Source organism: Candoia aspera, chromosome 9 (assembly GCF_035149785.1).
Source record: "Candoia aspera isolate rCanAsp1 chromosome 9, rCanAsp1.hap2, whole genome shotgun sequence".
Taxonomy (NCBI): Eukaryota; Metazoa; Chordata; class Lepidosauria; order Squamata; family Boidae; genus Candoia; species Candoia aspera.
The window spans coordinates 12,891,496-12,915,890 of record NC_086161.1 but is presented as its reverse complement, the minus strand read 5'-3'; the positions used below and the strand labels follow the sequence as shown (position 1 = coordinate 12,915,890).

The following is a 24,395-nucleotide window of genomic DNA, read 5'->3' as shown; positions in this document are numbered from 1 at the left end:
TCCCCCTCCCCTTCTATAATGGTATGTGGGAATGATCTTGAGAGACTAGGCCAGGAGATGCTACCTGCAGAACGGTCAGGCAAGAGACAGCATAGTCTGCAGCTGGATAGTGGGTGGGGCAAGAGGCTCAGAAGAGACCCTCTCTAATTTCTCAGGGTGTAAAGGAAGATTGATGTCAGTCTTACCAGGTGGACCAGACAGGAAATACAACCAGATGAGCTTATTCTACTTTATTGTAGTTCAAGTCTGAAAGTACAATTCTGTCAGTCTCCTTTACAACCCAAGAAATTAGGGAGGGTCTTTTCTGAGCCTCTTGCCCCACCCACTATCCAGCTGCAGACTATGCTATTCTGGTCTAGCAAACTTAACTCCACTTATTCTGGTCTAGCAAACTTAAGTCCTGTTGAAAAATGGTTGTGCAGAGGACCAGAAATAAAGACCACAATTTCTACTAGGCTTTATCCAAAGGATCACCTGGTGATCCCAGAGTTTTCTAAATCCAGGTAATCTACTTCCAGCCCTGATCACACATTACATCACATATGTAATCAATTCCCTGTGCCAATTCTATTACATATAGAATACTTCAGAAATATGGATTGTAATCTCTTCTTACATCTTTTTTAAAACAGCATGTCTGAATTGTTTTTCAACAACAAAAAGTTTAATCCCCCCCACATACAAAATATAGCCAAAATAACTATCTCCTCCATTTATAAATCTGATTTACTTTTTTTTTTCAAAATAAAACAAGATGTTGTCAGGTCCTCCTTTTTGACTTAAACCAATAGGTTTATTTGGCTCAGATGAAGTGCTTATGAACCAACCTGGGAACTCTGCAGATTCAAAATAGCAAATTTCTGGCCTGCCATCACTCTTACTGTAGAAAGTGAAATTCTTGAACTCTTCTGGTGTTCTATAGAGCACCATAATATTTTTCTCCTAAGAAAACATGAAGTCCTCATTAGAAAAAATAAAGTGTATTACATCACATGACAACACAGCTACAAGATTAATGGTGAATGGGTTTGTTGAAGGCTTCTTCTTCCCACTAACAGAGTATTAGTGTTTCCTCTTTAGAACTTGGAACCACAGGAAGCTTTTAATTACATGTGTAGTAGTCTCCACTGTACTTTTCTTTTCCATCCTGGGCAGCCCAGCACTGCAATTTAATTTACTTGTGAAAAGCAAACCACAAAAAAACCTGTCACTAATTATATCGGGAAAAAATGACAGAGAAAACTTCACTATAATTCTTTTACAAGCAGATTGTGAGTCCTCTTATTTCACAGAGTAGACACAATCCTAATGATAGTGAAGAAGGAGAACGAGATATTGTTATGGGGATTGCTGGCGAAGAAGGTGGGGGCCCTTTCCAGGGGGAAAAGCACACACGCAATGTAGAATCCCTTAGGCTCCCAGCCAAGAAAATCAGAAAGGAACCGCCTTAGTGTTCAAGAGTTTTTCCAGTAGAGTTTGCTAGTTCTGTTTCAGTTTAGCAGGATTCTATTAGAGCAGAACAATAAATACTAGAGTTCAATTCCTTCTCAGTGCGGTTCTTTGTTCTATATCCTGACAGATATTTTCCTAAAGAAAAGAATGAGTACAAATGAAACACTCACCACGATCTGTATCTGAAGCTGACCGTCACCAGACTTCGTACAGGACACAGCGCAATTACCAGTGCCCATAAAGATTGGAATGTTTTTTGGATCTAAGGCGGTATTAGGAATTACAGCAAAAAAAATCCCTTGGGAAGAATAACAAGAAAGAAACAGAGTCATGGATTTGTGGCAAAATTAAATTGTTTCATTGATTTGGAAATGCTGAATGAGAAACCACTGATGGAAGGTTAACAATATGCTTTACTAAAATAAATAGCAGATCATTGTAGTTGAGGTAGAGTAGGAAAGGGTGGACATTGATGCAAAGAAACTTTGAGAACACCAAACTGTTTAGAACAGTGTAGGCATACTGGGAATGTTGAGACAGTATTGTAGAGTCTCATAAAACAGCTGAGCTGCTTGCCTGTTCCAAAATGCCTCCTGCTCTGAGTGCACCTGCACACAAATGCTCATTGACTTATGGGCAAACCCCAGTGAGGTGGCTCCTGATCCTCTTCTCAAGCCACACAACTACCATGCCACCCCTTTCTGCCACCCAACTTACTTTTTGGATTTTTCTAGGCAGATGGAAAACAAATAGACTCTCTCTCTCTCTCTCTCTCTCTCTGTATGTATGTATGTATGTGTGTATATATATATATATATATATATATATATATATATATATATATATATAGGCAGATGGAAAACAAATAGACTCTCTCTCTCTCTCTCTCTCTCTCTCTGTATGTATGTGTATGTATGTATGTGTGTGTGTATGTATGTGTGTGTGTGTGTGTGTGTGTGTGTGTGTATATATATATATATAAAAATAAATGCACCCTGGGGTGGGAGGCCAACCACAATAAAAACTTAACAAATAGGAACTAGACAGTAGTTAAATTATATAAAAGTAATAAAATCTACCATAACACATTTACAATCATAAAGAAAATATTACTAAAAATTTATAAAAACCTAAACCTTTTTAAAAACAAAACTTATGTATTCTGTAGGGCAGGAAGCCTATTGGCAGAAAGGCAGGTGCCCAGAGCAAAGGGGTGCCCACCAACTTCATGCTGGGGATGAAACCTCAGAGAATGGATCATTCAGGGGTCTTTTACCCACAGTTTTAGAGTCTTCACTAACTCATTGTTGGGTAGTATGTCCTGATACTGTTATGGTCCTTTGAGTCAAATCCAGAATCTTGGTGACTACAATAATTCCTAATATCAAAGATGTTCCATCAGTAATTTGGCTAACGCCAGGACTAAAATATTCCAGCAAAAAAAAAGAGATTTTACTGTTACCTGGTGAATATGAAGTTTGTGGAGTAGCTATCAACACATTGTTCACCACTCTGAGAAACTTCTGGCTAAGATCCCAAAATTTAAACAGCCAGGGTTCTTCATGTGCATATGTAACAGCTTGTTCTTCTGAAGGTTCTGGGTGTCCTAGACAAACATGCATATATACATATCAACATATAAAATACAGGCAAAGAAAATGTTCCGAAGATTGAACATTCCAATGAACATTCCAATGAAAATATTGGAATGTAATACCTTTAAAATTTGTTTATGTCACTGAAAGTTTGGGCTCATTGCTGTTTCTTAGGATATGGATAAAGAATCTTGAAACACTATTGCAGAAAGAAACAGTAATGGAAGATTGTAAAAAGTTAAAAGAATTTTTTGACAATCATAATAAAGGTACAGACATCAGGATGGTTTGGGATGCAAGTAAAACTTTTATGAGGTGACGTTTTATACAACATAATAGCAAACTCAAAAAAAAAAAAGAGACAAGAGAAAACACAAGCAATTTTAGATGAGATAAAAATGAAAGAAGAATTAAAGAAATCCCCAGTAAATTATTTCACAACAAATTAAACTCCTACAACAGCAGCTGTCCATGTCAACAGTAAAAGAAATGGAGGTAAAAATGAATTATGCAAAACAAAAGAATGTTGAATTTGCAAATAAGCCAGGGAAATGGCTGGCATACAAACTGAGGAAAGAAAAAGAGAAAAAAGTGATATTAAGATTACAAGATGGAAACACTGTAACAACAGATAATTTAAAGATGCAAAAAATATTTCAACAATAATATTCTAAATTGTATAAAGGAGAAGTTTCCCTGACAAAGGCTGATGAATACTTAAAGAAACAAAATTTACTGAAGATCACAGAAAAACAATTAATAAATGGATCTATAACAATAAGGAAAGTTTGTGAAGCTATAAAAAAGGCAAAAAAGGGGGGGGGGGAAGCGCCTGGACCAGATGGGTTACCAGACTCATTATAAATATTCTGAAGATGAATTATTATTGCAAAAAATGATGAGTTCTATTTTAAAGACTGGAAAGATACTGGACAATTGGATAGAGGCTAATATAGCATTAATACCTAAAGAAGGTCAAGACTTGACTTCACAAAAAAATTACCACCCGATACCATTAGTGAATAATGACTATAAGTTATTTACGATTACTTCAGCCAAGAGGATGAGTTTCACAGGACTTTATTCATGAAGATCAATGTGGGTTTTTACCCAAAAGACAGTTGAGAGATAATATCAGAAATGTATTGGACATTTTGGAATACTTAGAATGACATAATGAGAAACAAGCTGCATTGATCTTTTTAGATGCAGAAAAGGCTTTTGACAATTTGTTTAAAATTTTGGAAGATAGGGACTGTGATGAGAATGTTATTAAATGGGTAAAATTGATTTATACCTCACAAAAGGCACAGATAATTATAACTGGAGAATTAACAAAACCTTGTGAGATACAGAAAGGGACAAGACAAGGATGCCCCTTGTCACCATTGTTATTCACTTAAGCTTTGGAAGTATTGAGTAGAGACATAAGACGAGAGAATTGCTGATTGAGGGTTAAAAAGGAAATACATATATTACAGGCACTTGCTGATGATTTGGTGATAATCTTGGAAGATCCTTTAAAAGGAACAGAAATATTAATGAAAAACTAAAGTATCTGGGGCATTAGCTTGCTTTAAAATTAATAACCAAAAGACAAAGATGTTAACAAAGAATATGAAAATGGAAAATCAAATGAAAGTGATGGGAAAAAATTGGTTTAAGATTGAGAAAAAAGTGAAATACTTGGGTATTACTATGACTAACATGATTGTATGTGATTTCAGGATAATTATGTTAAGACATGGAATGAAATTAAGAAGGATATGTTAAGATGGGAGAGACTACAGTTGTCACTGTTGGGAAGAATCTCTGTGATAAAAAAGAATGTATTGCCTAGAATGCAGTTTTTGTTTCAAACAATTCCTATTTTGACAATCAATGCACCATTTAAGCAATGGCAGGAAGATATACCTAGGTTCGTATGGCAAAGGAAAAAGCTAAGGGTTAAATACAAAGTCCTCCAAGATGCAAAAGAATGAGGAAGATTTGGACTGCCTGATCTGAAGTTGTATTTTGCAGCCTGCTGTTTGGTTTGGATGAAAGAGTGGGTGCTACTGAGAAATAAAGGAGTTTTAGAAGTAGAAGAGCAGGATATGAGGTTTGGATGGCATGGTTTTCTATGGTACGATAAAGTTAAGCAATGTCGATTTTAAAAATCACTATATTAGAAGTGCCATCTTGAAAATATGGAATAGATGTAAATGCAGACTGTGCCCAAAAATGTCTTTATGGGTCTCAGCACAAGAAGCATTTTATAGGAAAGAAACAGCAAGTAAAGAAAAATGGTTAACGTATCAAGAGGTGTTAGAACTAGAGTATGGAAAATGTAATATGAAACCAAAAGAGCAACTGGCTGCAGAGGGATCTAGTTTTCAATGGTTTTTGTATGTGCTGTTAAGAGAAAGATTTAAAGTAGACAATAGGACATTTGGAATCGAGCAGCAGAAGACAGAATTTGAAGTTAAATTATGTACAAATGATGAACATGTAATTGCTAAAATGTATAAACTCTTGCTGAAATTTGAAACAGAGGAAGAACAAGTGAAAGAATGTATGATAAAATAGGCTAAGAACTTTGGTTATAGCATATCGTTGGAACAGTGGGAAAACAAGTGGCTGAAAGGATTGAAATTCACACTATGTTATAATTTAAAAGAGAATTTTTATAAAATGATGTACCATTAGTATGTGACTCCAGAAAAATTATCTAGAATGTATAAAGATTCTTCAAATTTATATTAGAAATATGGACAACAGGAAGAGTCATTTTATCATGCCTGGTGGACTGTAAACAAGCCAGAAAACTTTGGGCTCAGATACATACAATGATACAAAGAAGTTTAAAGACTAATATTCAGCTGAAACCAGAACTTTTTTGCTGGGACTAAGGGACAGACAATTAGAAAAGAGCCATGAAAGATTATTTTTATATGAGATCACCACTGCAAGACTACTACATGTGCGAAAATGGAAAGACTCTGAAATATCCACAACAGAGGAATAGTTGGTGAAGATGATGGAACTAGCAGAGATGGCAAAATTAGCTTGTTTGCTTACAGAAAGATCAACTATATTAGAAAAGGTGGATTATGGAAAGAAAGAAATTATGATGTTACCTTAGAGAGAGAGGGTAAAATTTAAATGGACTTATAAAATGGACTTATAGCTGGTAAGAAGATCAGAAGATCTTTATTACTTTTTTCTTTCTTTTCTATTTCTTTTGCTTTATTTCTTTTTCACTTTCTTATTACTTTTCCCTATTTTTCTTCTCTTCAATTCAAAATTTGTATTGTTTCTATCCTGTTGAAAACTTCTTTAATAAACATTACTTTTATAAAAGGATATGGATGAAGAATCTCATCCTGAAATTGAATATGACCAACACCTCTCCATCTAGATTTTCTTTCTTAGCACCCTGCAGCAACAAAGCTGTTTTAAAAATCTCCCATTGGCAAGAGAGAGAGTGAGAGAGATACTCTGTACCTGGATGATTTTAAGGATGGGCTGTATCTCTGATACAGTCCCCAGTACACACACATACACTTACCTCTTCATGAACATTGTCCTTTGCTGCAAATAACCTTTAAAATTGCTGCTAATGGAAGCAGCTCTTTAAACTAATAGGAGCTCTTTGAAAAACTCAATTGTCCCATGCTGTGTTTTTTCAAATATTCCTTAAATAGGAACTTCTTTTTTCAAGCCAATTCATAGCAGAACAGAGGAAGTCAGAAAAGGAGAAAGAAAAAAAAAAGAATTGAGCAAAGAGAAGACAAAGAGGTGATAAAACATGATAAAAGGAGGAAGAGAGGGAATAGATAGTGGGGCATTGTCAATACAGAGGAAAAGGGTGGCCTTGGCCATCCTCACCTTTTTATTAATTACCAGTATGAAGTCCCAAGATAGTTTTCTATCCAAGTTTTAGAACCTGATTCTTCCATATAGTTAGAACTGTCCAAAGCTCTTATATCTGCATAGATTTCTGTGTTCACTCTTTTGGTCTTTGATGTCTTCTGTTTTGACACCTGCTTCCATATGGCCCTATCCTTCTCTAAGGACTTCGCCCTTCCCATAGCCTAGAACAGTGTTTCTCAACCTTGGCATGACTGGATGGGGAATTCTGAGAGTTGAAATCCACACATCTTCAAGTTACCAAGGTTGAGAAACACTGGCCTGGAATCTGCCATGGCAGAACAGATCCTGAAAGATACGGTTGTGCAGCCCTCCTGAACTGGTTTCATCATGTTTTATGGTGTCTTACCAAAAATCCTCAAGGAGAGCAATACAGAATAACTAAGGATTCATGAGATGACTTAAGACTGTTCCCATAGATTAAACAAGGATCAGGTTTTCTTAACAAGTTATGTATCTTAACTAGCAGTTCAGTGCAAGAATGACTGTGCCTCAGCTAAATGCTGCTTCATGCCAAGGTTTTCACAGTATTCTGAGCCACAAATTACTCAACCCCATTTTAGTTCAGTGTATTATGGAAAGGCACCCTTTATTTAGTCACTTGTAAAACAATTCTGTCTCTTACCATTCCTCTCTTTCTCTTCACTCAATACTCCTTTGACAACTACAGATTTATGTATTCATAAACCCCCTCCCAACAAGAGATATTCCCAGATATGTACAAGAATGCAGACTCTCCCTATAACTGAGTTTGTACTCTTTCTCTGTAAAATCTGATGCCTTGACATTGGCTTCCTTCAGAAAAGGAAAACAAACCCATTAGCACCAGATGACTCAAAACTGATTCCAAAGAACTCTATGAACCATCACTTTGCCACACTCAACACTACAAACAACTGAAAAAAGTAGACTGTTAATCAGAATTTATGCATGCCTGATGTTTGGTATCAAATCTGCACAGGAATTTTTCTGAGCAATTTAGCATCAACCTTCTCTAATCTGCAGGAATGTGTCTCATAAGCCCAGGGAAAATACATTTCATTACTGTATTGTCTAAATTATTAAGGATGCATACATGGTTTGGAACCATCTCAAGGGCAACAAAAACAATCATGAAAATGTTTACCTGATGTTGGCTTATGCGCATTGAATAAATCTACCATTTCCTCCTCCCACGTCTTCTTATGTAATTTCTTTGCCATCTCTCTTCCCTTTACAAGCTGCTCAATCTCCTTTAAGTTTCCTTGACCTTCAGGTTCTGTTGATGTTGGCCCTTAGCTATGGTTCCTAGCAAACTGAAAACGGAAAGCATCAAACACATTCTAAATAATGTTTTTTTCTATTGCTAATTTTTCAAAAATAAGGGTCAATTTTTTTTTTAATATTTAGTTAATTAAAAGAAATAAAAATAAAATTCTCACTTTGGTATTTAGAAAAGAAGGAACGTTCCTTCTTGAGATAAAGAGAGAGGGGAAGAAGAAGAGGATTTGTGAACAATGATTGGTGTCAGACAGGATAATGTCTGTGATTATCCTAAACAAAGGACCTTTCTGATCAAATCTAGCAAAACCGACACACTGGATTTATTGATTGATTTTTGAACAAATTGCCTTTTTAACCAGTGGAACTCTGGGCAGCAAAGCAAGATAACATAATATGATAAACATCAATGAAAAAGAAAAAAAGTACAAATTATTCCAACATCATAAGACTTAGTCCGTCACTTTCACATTCAGCAACAGAAGATTGCAAGAATTTTTGTGTGTATATAAATCAGATGATGGATCCATTTGGCTTACCAGCATAAATCGTACTGTTAAGGCTAGTGGTAGCCTCAGCCACCCAACTCCTGATCTCTGAGCTGCCTAATAAACACTTGGGTTTATTTATTATAGAGTGCTTTGAGAATGTAATTTGCCATCAGGCTGGATCCCACTTTATGATGTTCAATTTTCCATGTGAGACTAAGGCTAATTTAATTCACCTTTTGGTCTCTAACTTAGAAACTATTCTTTAAACACACGCATTCTCACTGTTGCAAACCAAACCATACAAATTACAGATATTAGAAAATCTCCTACCCACAACTTCCCCTTTCCTGGCAGAGTGGTGACCAAAAGTGAAAAAGACCTTCATTCTGCTTTTACTAGACAGTGAGCAAGCAAATTGCACTGATAAAATGAACTGACTTTATCAAAAACAATAAATTGAACAGCCTGCAGGGAAACAATTTCATCTACCCAAGTTCAGGCAAATCACCATAATGCAGGTTCATGGCAGACGACCAGCAAACTACAATCCCAACAAGCTGGGTTGTAGATTCAGATGTAGGAGATGAAGAAGCTGGAATGTGATGAGAGGGTGGACATGTCCCTGGACTGCTCTCTGGATTCTTGCCCAAAGCTTTAAATATCTTGGTGTTCAGGCTGCCAACGCCACCTTTTCTGCTTTAGGCTTTTTGATTAGCTCCTTACCTTGTCTGTGTTTTGCCTTTTTTTTCTCCCAAAATGCAGTCCTAAGAACTGATGAGCTTGTACGTCCACCCAAAGAAACTGTCAAGGAACATAATAAATTTGCATACTGCCTTTTGGAAGGATGGAAGTTTGAAAGGATAGAGAAAACTTCTTGGAAGGTTGGAAGGACAGAGAAAGGTTGTATTTTGAAAGACATCCTGGTATGAAACTAAAATTACTACATCTATAGGTAAAGGTAAAGGTTTCCCTTGACGTAAAGTCCAGTCGTGTCCGACTCTAGGGGGCGGTGCTCATCTCCGTTTCAAAGCCTTGGAGCCGGCGTTGTCCATAGGACACTTCCGGGTCATGTGGCCAGCATGACTCACGGAACGCCGTTACCTTCCCGCCGAAGCGGTACCAATTAATCTACTCACATTTGCATGTTTTCGAACTGCTTGGTGTGCAGGAGCTGGGACGAGCAACGGGAGCTCACCCCGCCGCGCGGTTTCGAACCGCCGACCTTCCGATCGACATCTATAACTGTATCTATATCTATATCAAGTCCCCCCTTTGGGGGGAGAGGGGCAGTGGCAAAATTAAATCAATCAATCAATCAATCAATCGTCTATATCTATCTAGAAAAGCATACATTTTTAAAAATTCAATTTCCTGAATCAAAATTCTGAATCCTGAAATGATGTTAATACATCATGAGGGGGGGAAAAGAAACTTGGTTTCAAAAAATATATAGAAGAGAATACTGTACAGCTCCTTGATTATTTTTCTCTTCCATGAAACTTATACCAGCCTTCAGGGAGTGGGGAAGGGGATTTATTTAAGAAATTTAGATTCTTTCAAGGATAAAAATTCATGTGGTTCTATTGCGGTGAGGGTATCTATTCATCAGCTTGGAGAACAAAGCCTCAGACAAATATGGCTGACTTAATGCTCCCTAAACCACCAGAAAGATACATGGAGAAATCAACCACAAATAGGACTAAACCCAGATCTCCTGCCTCAGAGATCTCTTTGGCCCTGGAAGAAAATAATTTGTTGCAATAAGTCTAAAATATCAGGAAACAGTACCTCCGGAGATGTTCTGTGCCTTGGACTGAGGGCTCATTTCCGTGATCCCCTTGGCAGATGAAACATTTTGTAGCTATCATGTAGCATCTGAGTAACTCTGGATTGGGACTCATATTTTCATGGAGTTTTACCATTGGTTGGTTCCCTGCCAGTCATCTTCTTTCCACCCCACACCAATGAATAACAGGAGCAGCTGGCAATGAACCAGCCTAGTCTTATGACGAGATAGCGGCCTGGGGACCACACCTCTTGTGTTTCTTAAGCTTCCCACAAACATGACACTACAGTAAAATGAAAGCTGAAGAAATCAGTATCCTCCCTATGAGTAAGGCAACATCTGGAAAGGATGAACCTGTCAGTTCTTTTCTGTACGTCACAAAGATACTTGGGATGTTATTATCAAATGTTTATTTTTCCAACATCTAGGAGTTGCCAAGCTGCCATTCACCATTGCGAAGTTGACGCTTATGGAATGGGTCCCTCAACTATCTTTACTTGACATTAAGAAAAACTCACTCTGAAAAATGCAAGATATGGACATGCTTTTTAGTGTCATATGGCCTCTCTTTGTTTCTTAGTGGCATGTCAGAGGCAAAAATAGTAGGAGGGGAGCACAGAAACTGAATTAAGTATCTTTTCATTTACTGTAAATAACTCAAATAAAATATGGCTTAGTTATTTCTCATACTGATCAAAGGTACAACAGTTACCAGAACAAGGAACAGAAGCAAACTGCCATCTTCCTTCTCCAAGCCACCTTCCTTCTCCAACAAAACAGATTAAGGACATGAAGAAGAGTTTCACTGCCCCAAATTGCCTCATTATATGTCAGTGAGACATATAAGCATCTCATCTGAAACTAGGGCACTTGCTGGAATTCTTGTGTAACATTCTCCCATAATAAATACTCAAAACCAGATCTCTTTAATCCTTGTTCCTTGGATTAAATGTTTACAGTTTAAATTATAAAGAAGGGTGGCACTCTCCAGCTATGTAGTTCCTAATTTCCCCATTTGATTACCATTTGGTAGCAACCTTTTAAAGTTTCCTGGAGTTGCACCTAAAGTTTTTGGGGGGTATATAGCTCAAGGGCTTCAGATTGTGCTCTTCTGCTTCAATGGTCTGAATGAAATCTGTGTTTAAAATAACAGCAACAGAGCAGCTTCCAGTGAAATGTGTAAAATAGATTATCTTATATTGAATATAGTGGATATATTGAGCAAGTGTGATTTGTTTGCATTCATATATTTTAGAGAAGTTTGGGAAGTTTTGTCGCTTTTCTGTTGTCTTCTCCTTTGACATTGATCCTTTCTCCCCCTCCCCCTTAGGATACTGTTGTTGCTCTGCTGCTGTAATAATCAAAAGAACAGAAGATCCTCTTTAAGCCTATGGAATGTTTGTAGGAGGAAACAATTGATAGCTCAGCTTCATAGAAATAAAGTAGTGATGTCTCTACCTTGCAACTGTTTTTTTTTTTCTTTAAGAAAAAGGAAAGAAAGCTTTGCAGTTCTGTGGGCAGAGGCAGGGAAGCACTGGGAACATGCTTCACCCATCTTAGGCAAAAACAGAAAGGGGGCCCATCAAAAGGGTCATTGACTTAACAGGCCATAACAGGATCAACTGCAAGATTATTATAACAAAAAATAGCAGCTGCCAACCAGCAGCGAACATAGCAGCCTGGCAGTGCAGGATGAAATGGAAATGGCTGTACAGGACAGAGACCGTCTGCTGCAGGGAGGGTGAGGGCAGACCCTGCCGTCAATCAAAGGTTGGAGCTGCTGCTAAACAAGATCAAAGGACTGGAGACCATCAGTTTGGAAGGGCTTAAGGTGGTTCAGGTCAGAAAACAGCAGTTTTGAATTGGAGCTGGAAAACACAGGCATGGGATGCATTTGCAATGGGCTGGGAATGGGAGGAAGATAGCGCCATCCATTCTTGCACCCAGGAAACATTGAATCACCTGCACTGGTGATGGGCCAAGCAGAAAGTGTGGATATGCCCTCCATTTCATCATACTGTAGTGGAAGAGTAACTAGGAATTGGATGGTGATGATGATGATGATGATGATAATGATGATGATGATGGCGGATAGACAGACAGACAGACATTCTTCTTCATCAGGAGTGCATCAAGCCAAAACCCAATGGGAGTTTAGTGAACAACTTTTTCAAGCTTTGATAAGAGCATGAAGTAGGTTAACCTTCCTCTCACTTTGTACTGCAGTACAGTATTCATTCCCCACTGCGTTTGTTGTTGGTTCTCTTACTAAACTAGGTTACTTTCCTAAGGATCCATTTGCAATATACAAAGTCGCTAAACAGCTCTCCTAATACAGTTTATTAAGTGCCCCTCCCCATTGTGAAAGGCTGGGTCCTCCACAAAATCTTTCCATTCACTGGAGAACCTGAGTAGTTCTTCTTAAATGATGAACCAGATGCCAGTGGAGAGGACTGATTCTCTTAGCAGTATGGAATAGCATCTTAAAGTACTGTAACAAAGACCTGCATCTGTATATCAAAAGATCACTCTGCTTACTCTCAGCCAGCCAACTTAATTCACATGTACAAATTTGCTGTTCAAAAGTATATTGTTCTACAGAAATAAAGACCACACAACCAAGTCCATATAATCCACGAGATATATTAATATTTATTATCTTATTTATGTTTTTTAACTTGTGACTGAGGCTTAGAGTTTTTATTATCTTTTTTATTGAAAAACAGCCCAGAGTCCCCCATTGGGGGAGAGGGATGGTAACATAAATCTAATAAATAATAATAATGATAATAATGATAATAATATTGTACCTTCCCCCAAAGATCACCTAGTTCTCCCAAAGTTTTCTGGTTCCAGGAAGGATACTATCTATGTCTACTACCTGACCTAACCATATATTCTGTCCCCATTCCAATTTGTACAAGCAAAGTATATTAGAAACATAGATATAGAACAGTATTTCTGACTCATGATTTTCTTTCAAAATAAAACAGGATGTTGTGAGGTCCTCCTTTTTTACTCAAACAAATAGGCTTCTTTGCCTCAGAAGAAGTGCTGAGGAACCAACCCGGGAACTCTGCAGATTCAAAACAGCAGGTATCACCATTGCCTTCACTCTTACTATAAAAAGTGAAAGCTTTGCCGTTTTCTGGGTTTTTATAAAGTTCTGTAACACTGTTCTCCTAGGAAAGGAGAGGGAGAGCCCATTAGAAAAGTTATGTAGTAACACTAGGACAACATAGTTGCAAGTTTCATAAACGATCATTAGCAGCCCCTTAGAAGATTTCTACTGTGTATTAAGATAGGATTCGTGTTTCCCATTTTACAGAAAATACTATTTTATTATAAAGTAACACAAACCAGCCATTAAAGTTGATTTTACCCAATAGGAAGAAAAGCTGCCTAAGTGTCCAGAAAGAGATTCTATCCAATCATGTCAAATAAGTAGCCATAAAACAGGTAAAACCAGGAGGGAAAGTGCAGCTGCCTTAATACTATTTTAACTTTTCTTACCAAAGAGACCAACGCTGCAGTTACATTCCCTTGCAAAATATTATGGAATGTGTCTCTGAAGGTGGGGGGGGGTGATGTGGTGGATTTTGGCGGTGCTGCTGGTTCTCAGGAAGGAGGGAGCACATTCCAAGGAGGTGGAGGAGATAAGAGGAGGCACAGTCCAGGAGGCGATGGTGGGAGAACAAAGAGGTTCAGAGTAGCCCCACCCTAGAGCTCTCCCAGGTTATCTCCCCTTAGGTTAGGTAGAGTAGCTTTAGTCTGGCAAGATTCTGTCTATATGGTATGAGCAAATAAAGAACTGGAGTTTGAATGGACTGACTCTTCGTTGTTCTTGGGCTGGGCCTGACATCAGTCTTGCCAGACTAAGGCTACTCTACCTAACCTCAGGGAAAATAATCTGGGAGAGCTCTAGGGTGTGGCTACCCTGAACATCTTCATTCTCCCACCATTGCCTCCCAGACTGTGCCTCCTCTTATCTCCTCCACCTCCTTGGAATGTGCTCCCTCCTTCCTGAGAACCAGCACCACTGTCAAAATCCACCACACAAAACCAGGAATGAACAACCTTTCATCAATCTTATCAAGGGAAACCATGTAATAGGAAATATAAAAAATATTATAAACTTGTAAGCATGTTGTTGGGATTCTCTATGAAAAGTGAGCCAATGGAAGGAAACCATTCCCAAGTAAATTATGGCCCTATCTAAGTGTTGCTATTTTACTCCATCAGGTAGAGCCTATGGAAATCCTCCTAGTATATAATACTAGTACATAATGTATCACTGAGAGTAAAAGAATAAAAAAAAAGGACCATTTTCCTAGAGAAAGCAAAATATTTTTGTAATGCAAGTTAAATACTCACTTTTAACTCTATCTGATGTTGACCATCCCCAGACTTCACACATGACAAGGAGTAATTCTTTTGTCCAAGGCCCATAAATATGGGTTTCTGTTTTGCATCTAGAGAGGTATTAGGAAGCACGGCAATTAACTGCTCTGGGGAAGAATAAAAAAAAAGAAACAAGGTCAAGGGTTAAGAAAGAATGAAAAGTTTTTTCTATTGATTGAGATGTTTTGGGTGAGAAACTACTGGTGTTTGGTTAAGAATATGATTTACAAACATGAGGAGGTCTCTAGGAATATAAGTCCTCATATAAGAGGAATGATTTGCAATGGAAGGGACAGAAGCTTGTCAGAAGGTAACTTAGAGGTCCTCAACCTATTTTGCCCAGTGCTGTCATACTGAGAACTGGAAGAAATTGTGCTGAGCATGAATATGTCAACGACAACCCAAACAGTCCACGTCTCCACTTAGAAAACATGATGTGATAGAATTCAAACTGGATAGTTTGCTTTCTCCCCCTTCCTAGCTTCCTAGTTTGTTGTCTATCACAGTAGTTTTGCTTGGTCTCTTTTCTGCTCAGGTGGACAACTTTATAAACAAAACATTGGACTAAAGTCATTCACTGTGCTTTATTCTAACAATATCTGAGACCTACAGTATATGGAAACCAGAGGACCCTTTGTGGTTCATTTTGCATATAATACTTTCCCTTTAACGCTTTTGAATTTAAAACTTTCTTCCCATAAAATATCAGATAGGTCAAGGAGACAAGAGGGGTGTCTATGGGCACATTGGTGCTCAGGGGGAAAATGTGGAGGACTCAGGTTTAGTGAATGGAATATGCAGCAAGTCTTCTTTAATAAACAACTAAGAAGTTAAGTTTGTACCTGGTAAATTAGAAGTTTGCAAGTCTGCCACTAACATTTTCTCCACCAAAAATAAGTATTTCTGATTAATATCCCAAAATTTATATAGTCGGGGTTCATTTTCTGAGGCAACTACTGATTCACCTGGCTCTGTGGAAGAAATATGTATCTGCATCAAACCCACATTATATATGCAAGCAAAGGGAATATTCTAAAGAAGGAATAATCAGAGAAGGTTAGAACAACGCATATCTCACTGAAAAATGAATTTCAAATTATTTGCACAGACCTACTAAACAACAATGTCTCTCAAAAGCTGTTTGGTCTTGGTGGATATCATACCAAGAGGCAGGGGAGAATCCTTGGATGCAGCCATATGGAATGTAAACATGGAAGCAGCAGAGAAGATATCAAGGGACCGAAAGAATAGAATTACAAGTGGAAGAGTTCTGGATAACGATGGAATAAGAACAGGCCCTAACATATGGAGAGCAAACAGTCATAGGACTGCATGTTTATAATTAACGCCAAAGATGGGCAAGATGAAAGCAGCTGTAACCTAGAGTCGCCATCATTATTCTGTTCTCCCTTCTCCCTTTTTTCCTATCTTTCTTCTACTTTGTACTCTTTCCCTTTCCCTTCTCTTTCTCCCTCCCTACCTCCTTCCTTCCCCTTTTGTGTTCACCATGCTATGATTCAATCAACACCCAACTCCAGCGCATAGCCCTAAGAAAATTCTTATTTTAAAAAACTGAAGATTGTATTTGCATAGGATTGAGAAAACGAAGTTCATTTTTACAATGTCCAAATAATTAAGGATATATGCATGATTGGGCAATGCTTCCAAAACAGCAAATAAAGAGAACTACATTTTTCTCACCTGGTTTCAATCTCCAAAGTGAATCCATTTCCTCATCCCAACTCTTCTTTTGAGGCCCATGTGCCATCTTCCCAACCCTTTCTAATTTTTCAAGTTCTTCAGAAGAAGGGAATAGTGTAGGTTACAATTCCTGGCAAACAAAGATTGAAAATATCAAACACATTCTGAAAAATGCTGGTTGATAGATTTCTTCAAAAAGAACGTAACAACTAAGAGAGTAAATAAAGTACACAGAGAAGGGGAAGGGGAAGGAGAAGGAGAAGAAACCCCATCCTCACCCCCTGAAGACCTGAGGAAAGGGGAATATGAAAGGCCAGACAACAGAGAAGGGGAATACTTGCACAGACTAGAAGCATTCAACTCTGAACTTTGGTCTTTCCACCATCAGGGAACAGTCTAGAAGGGAACATTTGTAGATGTTGTTTGTTTCATTGAGTGAATTATTGGCCATCTTTTTAGCCTATACATATTTTTATTACCTTTGGATTATGTGTTTGCTTGTTGTTGCATCTTTAAATGTGTTTTAGCTTTTTTGAAGCTGCTTGCTTAATGGAAAAGCTTTGTGAAAAACCCAGCAATGTGCCTTCTTTCTGTGCTGGGAGCCATACTGCAGAGCAGATGAAGGTAGGGAGCAGAAGTTAGCTATTAGTGATAAAGATGAGGATTTATAGGAATTTAGGAGAAATTTATAGCAACCATATGATATTCTAAGCCCACTGAAAAAGGCTTATTCTTTTCCTCAAAATTCCAGATTATCTAGTGCTATAATTTCCTCTCTTGTGAAAGGAAAAACCAAAAATAAAACCATCAACACCACCCCAAAATAGGACATTGTATCATTACTCATTATTTTTTCTTTATATTATGCTTCCAGCAAATTTCTGAGAGTGGTGAAAGAGGTTTTACTAAGACATTTGAATCCTGCTGTCCCAGAATAAAAATACTCAAAGTTTATTTGAACTTGGTGGCAAGATTTTTCAGATTTCAGCACCAGTCTAATACATTTAGAAATTCAAGCTGTTTTATTATTATCTGGTGTCATAAGGCTTTTAATTTTTCTTATGAGTTCAAGAATGCAGGGTATGTTGAGTTGCCATGAAATGCATTGCCAGTTGCATTTTTAAAAAAATTATCATTTTTTTTTCAATTTACTGGACATGGTTTTAATAATTTGCATCCCTGTTTTACAATTTAAAAAATATAACAGCTGAACTATAAGAAAGGGATCAGAATAAATGAACAAGCCATGCAGATGCTTTTAAAAAGTGCTAAGTAGAAAAGCAAGATAAATAAATTTAAACAAGTAAATATAAGGGCTTATTCAAACTAATTTTCTTAAAAGAAGATCTGCCTGTTATAATCTAGTCCCAAAATACTAGAAAGATCAAAGGGTATTGGCCAGAAAAGGAAAGGTCCTCTGCCCTGTGGACAGTTGTCCTAGGAGCAGGGAGTCTAACCCAAGAAACCAAGAGATAATACCTGTGAAGATGTTCTTTCTAGGGCTGAAAATTCCTTCTGCCTGTTCATTTCTGGAATTGACACGTCATTTTATAACTATCAGAGGGCATGACTGACATGCCCATGGATAAGTTGGGAAATGATCCCCATGACTAATGTAATACCAATGATGTTTTATCACTGGATCGGCCCAAGTGAAATTTATTATCTCTGCTGGGTTGCTTCTCCATCCCCCCGCATCCTAATCCAGGTTAGCGCCCATTAGTGCTCCATCTAAGGCACAACATCATGTCTCTCCTGTTCAAATTATTCATAAGGGTTGAGAAAAACCCGTGGTCTGCTGTACTGCCTTTCAAACTTTAATGCCCAGTTGTGCCCAATCTTCTGAACAATAAGAGGATACGCTTGTCCTTTGAGGGGTATGTCAAGGGCCACAATCCAAACCCGCCCAAAAGGAAGCATTTTGAAGTCTCTCAGGGCCACCCCCAAAGCTTCTGTGGGGCAAATGAAGGAACTGAAGATTGTGCACTTTTGTTGTAATGGCTTAAATAGAATTTAAGTTTCCTCCCACTGGAAAAAGCATGTTCCAGTGAAATATTTGATATCCAAGTGCAAAATACATGTGCCTTATGTCAGACACCTGAGATTTTTCTCTCTTTGAGTTTTGGGAGGGTTTAATCTCCTTACAGCTGTCATCTTCAGCAGTTTAAACCACATGCCTTGCTTTTCCCAATCAGGTGCCCTCTGGGTATGTTGTCCCTCAATTCTTGTAACACTTATCAGCTTTATTCTCCTATGATGGAATGTTTTTTGGTTAATTTTCCATCTTTGGTTCCACCCACTCAGCTACCCTACTCATACCTTTCTTCTTCCTATATGTTGGTGTGTTTGTACAATCCGTTAAAACAGAATTAGAGGGGTGGCTGTTGGGGATCAATATTTATTATTTAATATATGAAGTAATATCAGGCATATTTAAAATGGAAGTGCACAGATTAAAAAAAAGTTCAGAGTCTGAAACAGTGATTCAGAAACACTTTGGATTTATCAGATTCTTATACAAACACTTATGTGACTAAATGTCGATGTCAAAATCTATCTCTCTATTTCTCTTACTGACTACCCAGCAAAGATAATGATGATGGTGATGGTGATGATGATAATTTATTAACTGTGTATGCTAGTCAATTAATCACCATAGCCTGGTTTCAAGTGACAATTTTGATGAATCATTGGGACTGAGTAACCTTTTAGAAATCTTGCCAAATATTAGTTTTAGGGGGTGGGGGAGAGGTTATAATAGGCAGTTTTTTAAAATAAAAAACTGAATTTAATAATTTTAAATTGTTATTTTAAAAGATCTACTAATAACATTTTTGTTTGTTTGTTCATTCGTTTTTAACTTCCTGACAGAATTAGATGTAATGAGTAGGCAAAGTCTACCTTTTTGAAGAGAACATGCTTGCCAATCAGTCCTAGGACTCCTTGTCCAGAAGCAATCTTCCCAGAGTATTCCAAAAAAGAAAACAAGTTCCTTCCTTCCTTCCTTCCTTCCTTCCTTCCTTCCTTCCTTCCTTCCTTCCTGGAACTTTTTAGAAGGACAGCTCTAGTATTTTGTTTTTTCAAAGGAGCGTCTTCCAATTGGGAAAGCAAAGTAATTCACATGCCACACGTCCATCCAGCTTCCTTATTTTCTATGTTGATCAAGTACACATTTCCCAAATATGCAAGTTTCCATACATGTTTGGTCAAAACTTATCAGGGCAGTGACTAGTTTTTCTGCATCTGTCTGTTGTTGAAGTGCAATCAAATCCTTCTGCAAACAAATTTCTGTGTGGCTTTTCCAATGACCCATTCTGACGACAAAATTGGACAAATCCTAAAACTCAGGATGAGGGTGCAGTATTTTATATCTTCATTACATTACATCCAAGAAGACCAAGTAAATTTTGTATGTTAGGGATTCATTTTACACAGAAAGCCTTAGTAGAAGAGTATATTTGCATTCCTAAGTCTTGGTACAAACAATAAAGCTGAATATTCATATGCATCAAAGATTTAAATAGGAGTGAAACCTAGTCTGGATGGATCAATACGTTGAAACCACTCAGTCTGAAAGCAATTATTTACCAATCCCAAATTCTATGCCACTTTAAGTTACACCCACATACCAGAGCCTTATTTAGGTTATTGTAGGATACACAAGGAACCTCTCTTATTATTCTTTTTTCCTTATTTAAGAGTGATTTGGGGGAAAAGATCAAGTTCCTCCTTGACACATGAAATAAAGGAGAACCCACTTAAACATGTGGCACTGCAAGTTCCACATGAACTGGACATGATAGTACTTAAAATAGAGTATTCTGCAAATATGTGTTTACTGTAAAGGTCTTCCCCCAGCTTATTGACATCCAGTTTATTGGCCTGTTTTCTCTAGTAATTCAATTTGTGTTATGCAGAGACTCTGCTCTTCATGGTACATGAAGCCTTCATTTTAACCCTTTTATCCATAAATATTCATAAATTTTCTCTTTCCGTTCAGTTCCTAGCAAACCTCTCTTTGCCTCTGATTGCTTTCTGCTTCTGTGTGCCCTCATCTAAATAGACCAAACACCCTAAGTGTACTGGAGTGAAACTTATCAAGATCCATGGCATGCAAAAGCAAGGATTGAAACAAATGAGCATTGAATCAGAACAAAGGCTCCTTCTCTCAAATGGAGTTTTATGGACCAAACAGAAGCTAACTATCAACCCAAGGAAACATGTCTTTGTGATCAAGGAGCCATAAAATGTGGGCAAGGGGAGATACTGTATCCCATAACTGTCCTTAATAGAGAATATCTCCCATGCAAACAGGAAACAGATGCTTCCTTTCTGTTCATGCATCATCCTACAAATTCTGCCAGGTTTTCTCCGAGGTAACAATTCATCACACACACAGAAAATGCTGCACCTACCTTTGGAAATTTTTCCCCTCCTTTCGTGCTACTGCTGGCAGTCTGGCAGTTAGATGTTGAAAGCAGGCAAGACATGCATATCAAGGTCTCAGTTGGAGAAGCCCATTTTTTCTCCTGCACTGCAGCCATCAATGACATGCACTTTTCAGATGTGATAGCTGACCACACCCTCCTTCTCCCAGATCCTGTCTCTCACCATGGAGGAGAGCAAGTGGGTGGAATGCAACCCAACCCAACCAGACAGACAAACCACACCTTCCCTTTCCCCAAAGACCTGGGTAGTTTTCTGCTTCCTCCACACAGGCACATCTCCAGTAGTGAGAGATTGCAGTGGGCTGATGATGTCACTTGGGAATCAAGGCAGGAGATGATGAAATGGGGAAAGCCCTAATGTCACTAGCGAGAACAAGTCCTTTTACTTGTATCAGTGCTGCCACAGAGAGATGTTAGTTGGGCTAGGTGAGTGTGCATTGCCTTTTTTTTTTTTAATCTGAATAAACCTCACAGAAAACCAGATGCTGACTCCCAACAAATCTGCAGATTACACTTTTGTTTTTATTATGTTTTAATTAGTACATTATTATTTCCTCTTTTGTAAATCATCCCCATCAAGGAGTCAATTTTTGCAGCAAGTTCTATACAGTACAGAATTGGGCTGTACAAAGCATTGGAGAGCATGCTTCAAATCACTGTTCTTTGAAGCATTCCCTTAGCCACAGTCTCAGGAAGGGCTGCTTTACAAACACAAGAATCAACCCTTATAAATATGTTAAATATATATATTTAAATAAATATCAACCCAAGCTTTAAATTCTGGATCTATTCCTTCACCCTTTCAAGTCAGCAGTCTTTTGGCCATTCTTTTGATTTTTTTTTTTTTTTTACTTTGTTTTGGGTCTGGCTTAAAGTTTTTGAATATATCTACAATTTCTTCATCCCAAGTCATCTTTTGGGCTTTTTCTTCCATTTCCTCAGCTGTTCCCAAATTTTCAGATTTCTCTAGAATTCCTCAGCAAGAGTTGGCTGGGCATTCTGCAATGACAGCTGGAAAACCCTTAATTTTTTGTTAATTATTTTTAATGCATACAATCTTCATTTTGTGAATTTTTTAATGGTTAAAACACAGAATTAAGGATGGATAGATAGATAGATAGATAGATAGATAGATAGATAGATAGATATGAGATAGATGATAGACAGTCAGACAGACAGAGTTAGAAGGAATTCTTACCAGGGTTCATCCCGAGCTGGGAATGAAAAGATGCAGGCAGTTGCTGGAACAGAGGTTGAAGGTTTATTTCCCAAGATCATGTATAGAGTACAGAGTATGCTGGTTGGAAGGTGGCCACACCACACCTGTATTTCCCCACTGTTGCTATGCAAAGGTGTTCCCGCCCCCTAGGAACTTGAGGAAAGTGCAGTTTACCCGAATTCAGAGAGGAGGCGCTCTATGGTCAGGCCCCCTGCTGTTGGTGTTTCCTGTCCTGGTCGTCTGGGTCCCCTGCAGGGCTGTGGCTTTGTCTACTAGCTTGGAATGTTCACCTTGGAAGGGATCTTTTGTGACTGGATTATGGAGATCTGTTTGGCTGGGGAAGAACCTTTACCTGAATGGGCTCTGCTAAAGTCTGTGAATGAGCGGCCCTTTGTGTTCCAAGGTTTCTGATTGAATCGGAAGGGAATCCTTTGTTTAACCAGTTGGGCTTCCTTTTACATATTACTCTCTGGCATCTCCTTTTTGCATCAAACTCATTCTACTTCGTAACCTTTAACCTTTTACCTTGCTTAAGGAGAAGGCAATATTGCAGGGAGACAGTGTTCTGGGGGAAGACAACATGGAGGGCAGGGAGAGATCTTAATTCCTTCCAACAACAGATAGATAGATGATAGATAGATAGATAGATAGATAGATAGATAGATAGATAGATAGATAGATAGATAGATAGATAGATAGATAGATACGATTGATTTCAGTTCAAGACCAAACAAAAATTCGGATAAACAACTTCTTGACTTGGTTAACAACTTTAATATTTAGATATCACATCTTGTCCCCAAGACTTCTTGGGTCAAGGTCACATCCAAGTCTGCATAATCAAAGTACTTCTAAATGTTCAGAATTTCAGTTTATGCCCAGAAGTATGTAATATAATATGTCTGTTGAGCTCTTCAGAGTCAGTCTCTGAAACACACCTCGGAGCAAACACTTATTTAGTGCAAATGTAACACCTGCAGTCGGCTTGTTATGGCAACTTTTGTAGATCCAGTCCAGAGTGCTCTAGAGCCCTACAACATACCACTTCAACAACAACAACAAAACATATTTTTCTGCCACTGAAATAATGAAAACAAAACCACCCAGAAGCTGCCCATCAACTCTTAATGTTGGTTGTGTTTCCACCTACTGATGTAAAACACAGTGGGATACTCTTGAGTGAAATACACTTACTCCCAAGGGACTGTGTGTTAGATGATAACCTAACACATTCAACCAATTCATATCAGATCTCAGGCAATGATGCAGCTCTGTCTAATAGTCCGCCACACACAAATGAAGCAGTGAGTTAACTGGATTAGGTTCAAGTTTCCTAAGCATTCTAGGGGCCAAAATACAGGGATGTGACTAACAAAAAATGCTACAATGGCTCTACCAAATTGTAATCAGGTTGCAATAATGGAGCAGACCTAAGAATATAAGCATTGGTAATCTTGCTGTAGCATTAGGTTATATCTTGCTTCTAGCTCCATAACCAAATAACCTTAACTCAAGGATTCTCAGACAATAGGTTGGGATCCCCTGGGGGAAGATGAGCAACTAAAGAGGGGTCATGAAGTTTTTAAAAACCTAATCAGGTTCTCCTCATATGGCTTTAAGGAAGTTATGAACTCTATCTTTCCAAGGCAGTTTATTCAGTCAACTCATGGGCATCAGTTACCATCATGGGCATTTTCATGGGCATTCAGTTACCATCGTGGGCATTTTCATGGGCATCAGTTACCATCATGGGCATTTTCATGGGCATCAGTTACCATTGTGGGCATTTTCATGGGCATCAGTTACCATTGTGGGCATTTTCATGGGCATTCAGTTACCATTGTGGGCATTTTCATGGGCATCAGTTACCATCGTGGGCATTTTCATGGGCATTCAGTTACCATCGTGGGCATTTTCATGGGCATTCAGTTACCATCGTGGGCATTTTCATGGGCATCAGTTACCATCGTGGGCATTTTCATGGGCATCAGTTACCATCCTGGGCATTTTCATGGGCATCAGTTACCATCGTGGGCATTTTCATGGGCATCAGTTACCATCGTGGGCATTTTCATGGGCATTCAGTTACCATCGTGGGCATTTTCCTCTGAACAAAAGACACTGGAGGTG

General features: G+C 38.2%; 2 protein-coding genes across 2 annotated transcripts; both read right to left on the bottom strand.

Moving 5' to 3' along the window:
• Positions 1 to 726: 726 nt before the first annotated feature.
• LOC134502926 (interleukin-1 family member 10-like) lies at positions 727 to 8,161 on the bottom strand. Its single transcript, XM_063311456.1, has 4 exons — positions 8,086 to 8,161; positions 2,915 to 3,058; positions 1,623 to 1,750; positions 727 to 942 (listed from the first exon to the last, which is right to left on the bottom strand). Exons 1-4 carry the CDS (start codon positions 8,159 to 8,161, stop codon positions 727 to 729), a joined length of 564 nt encoding a protein of 187 aa, XP_063167526.1.
• A 5,142-nt stretch (positions 8,162 to 13,303) lies between these two features.
• On the bottom strand, positions 13,304 to 24,294 carry LOC134502849 (interleukin-1 receptor antagonist protein-like). Its single transcript, XM_063311369.1, has 4 exons — positions 24,261 to 24,294; positions 15,740 to 15,868; positions 14,871 to 15,004; positions 13,304 to 13,678 (listed from the first exon to the last, which is right to left on the bottom strand). Exons 1-4 carry the CDS (start codon positions 24,292 to 24,294, stop codon positions 13,463 to 13,465), a joined length of 513 nt encoding a protein of 170 aa, XP_063167439.1. The 3' UTR covers positions 13,304 to 13,462.
• Positions 24,295 to 24,395: the final 101 nt, after the last annotated feature.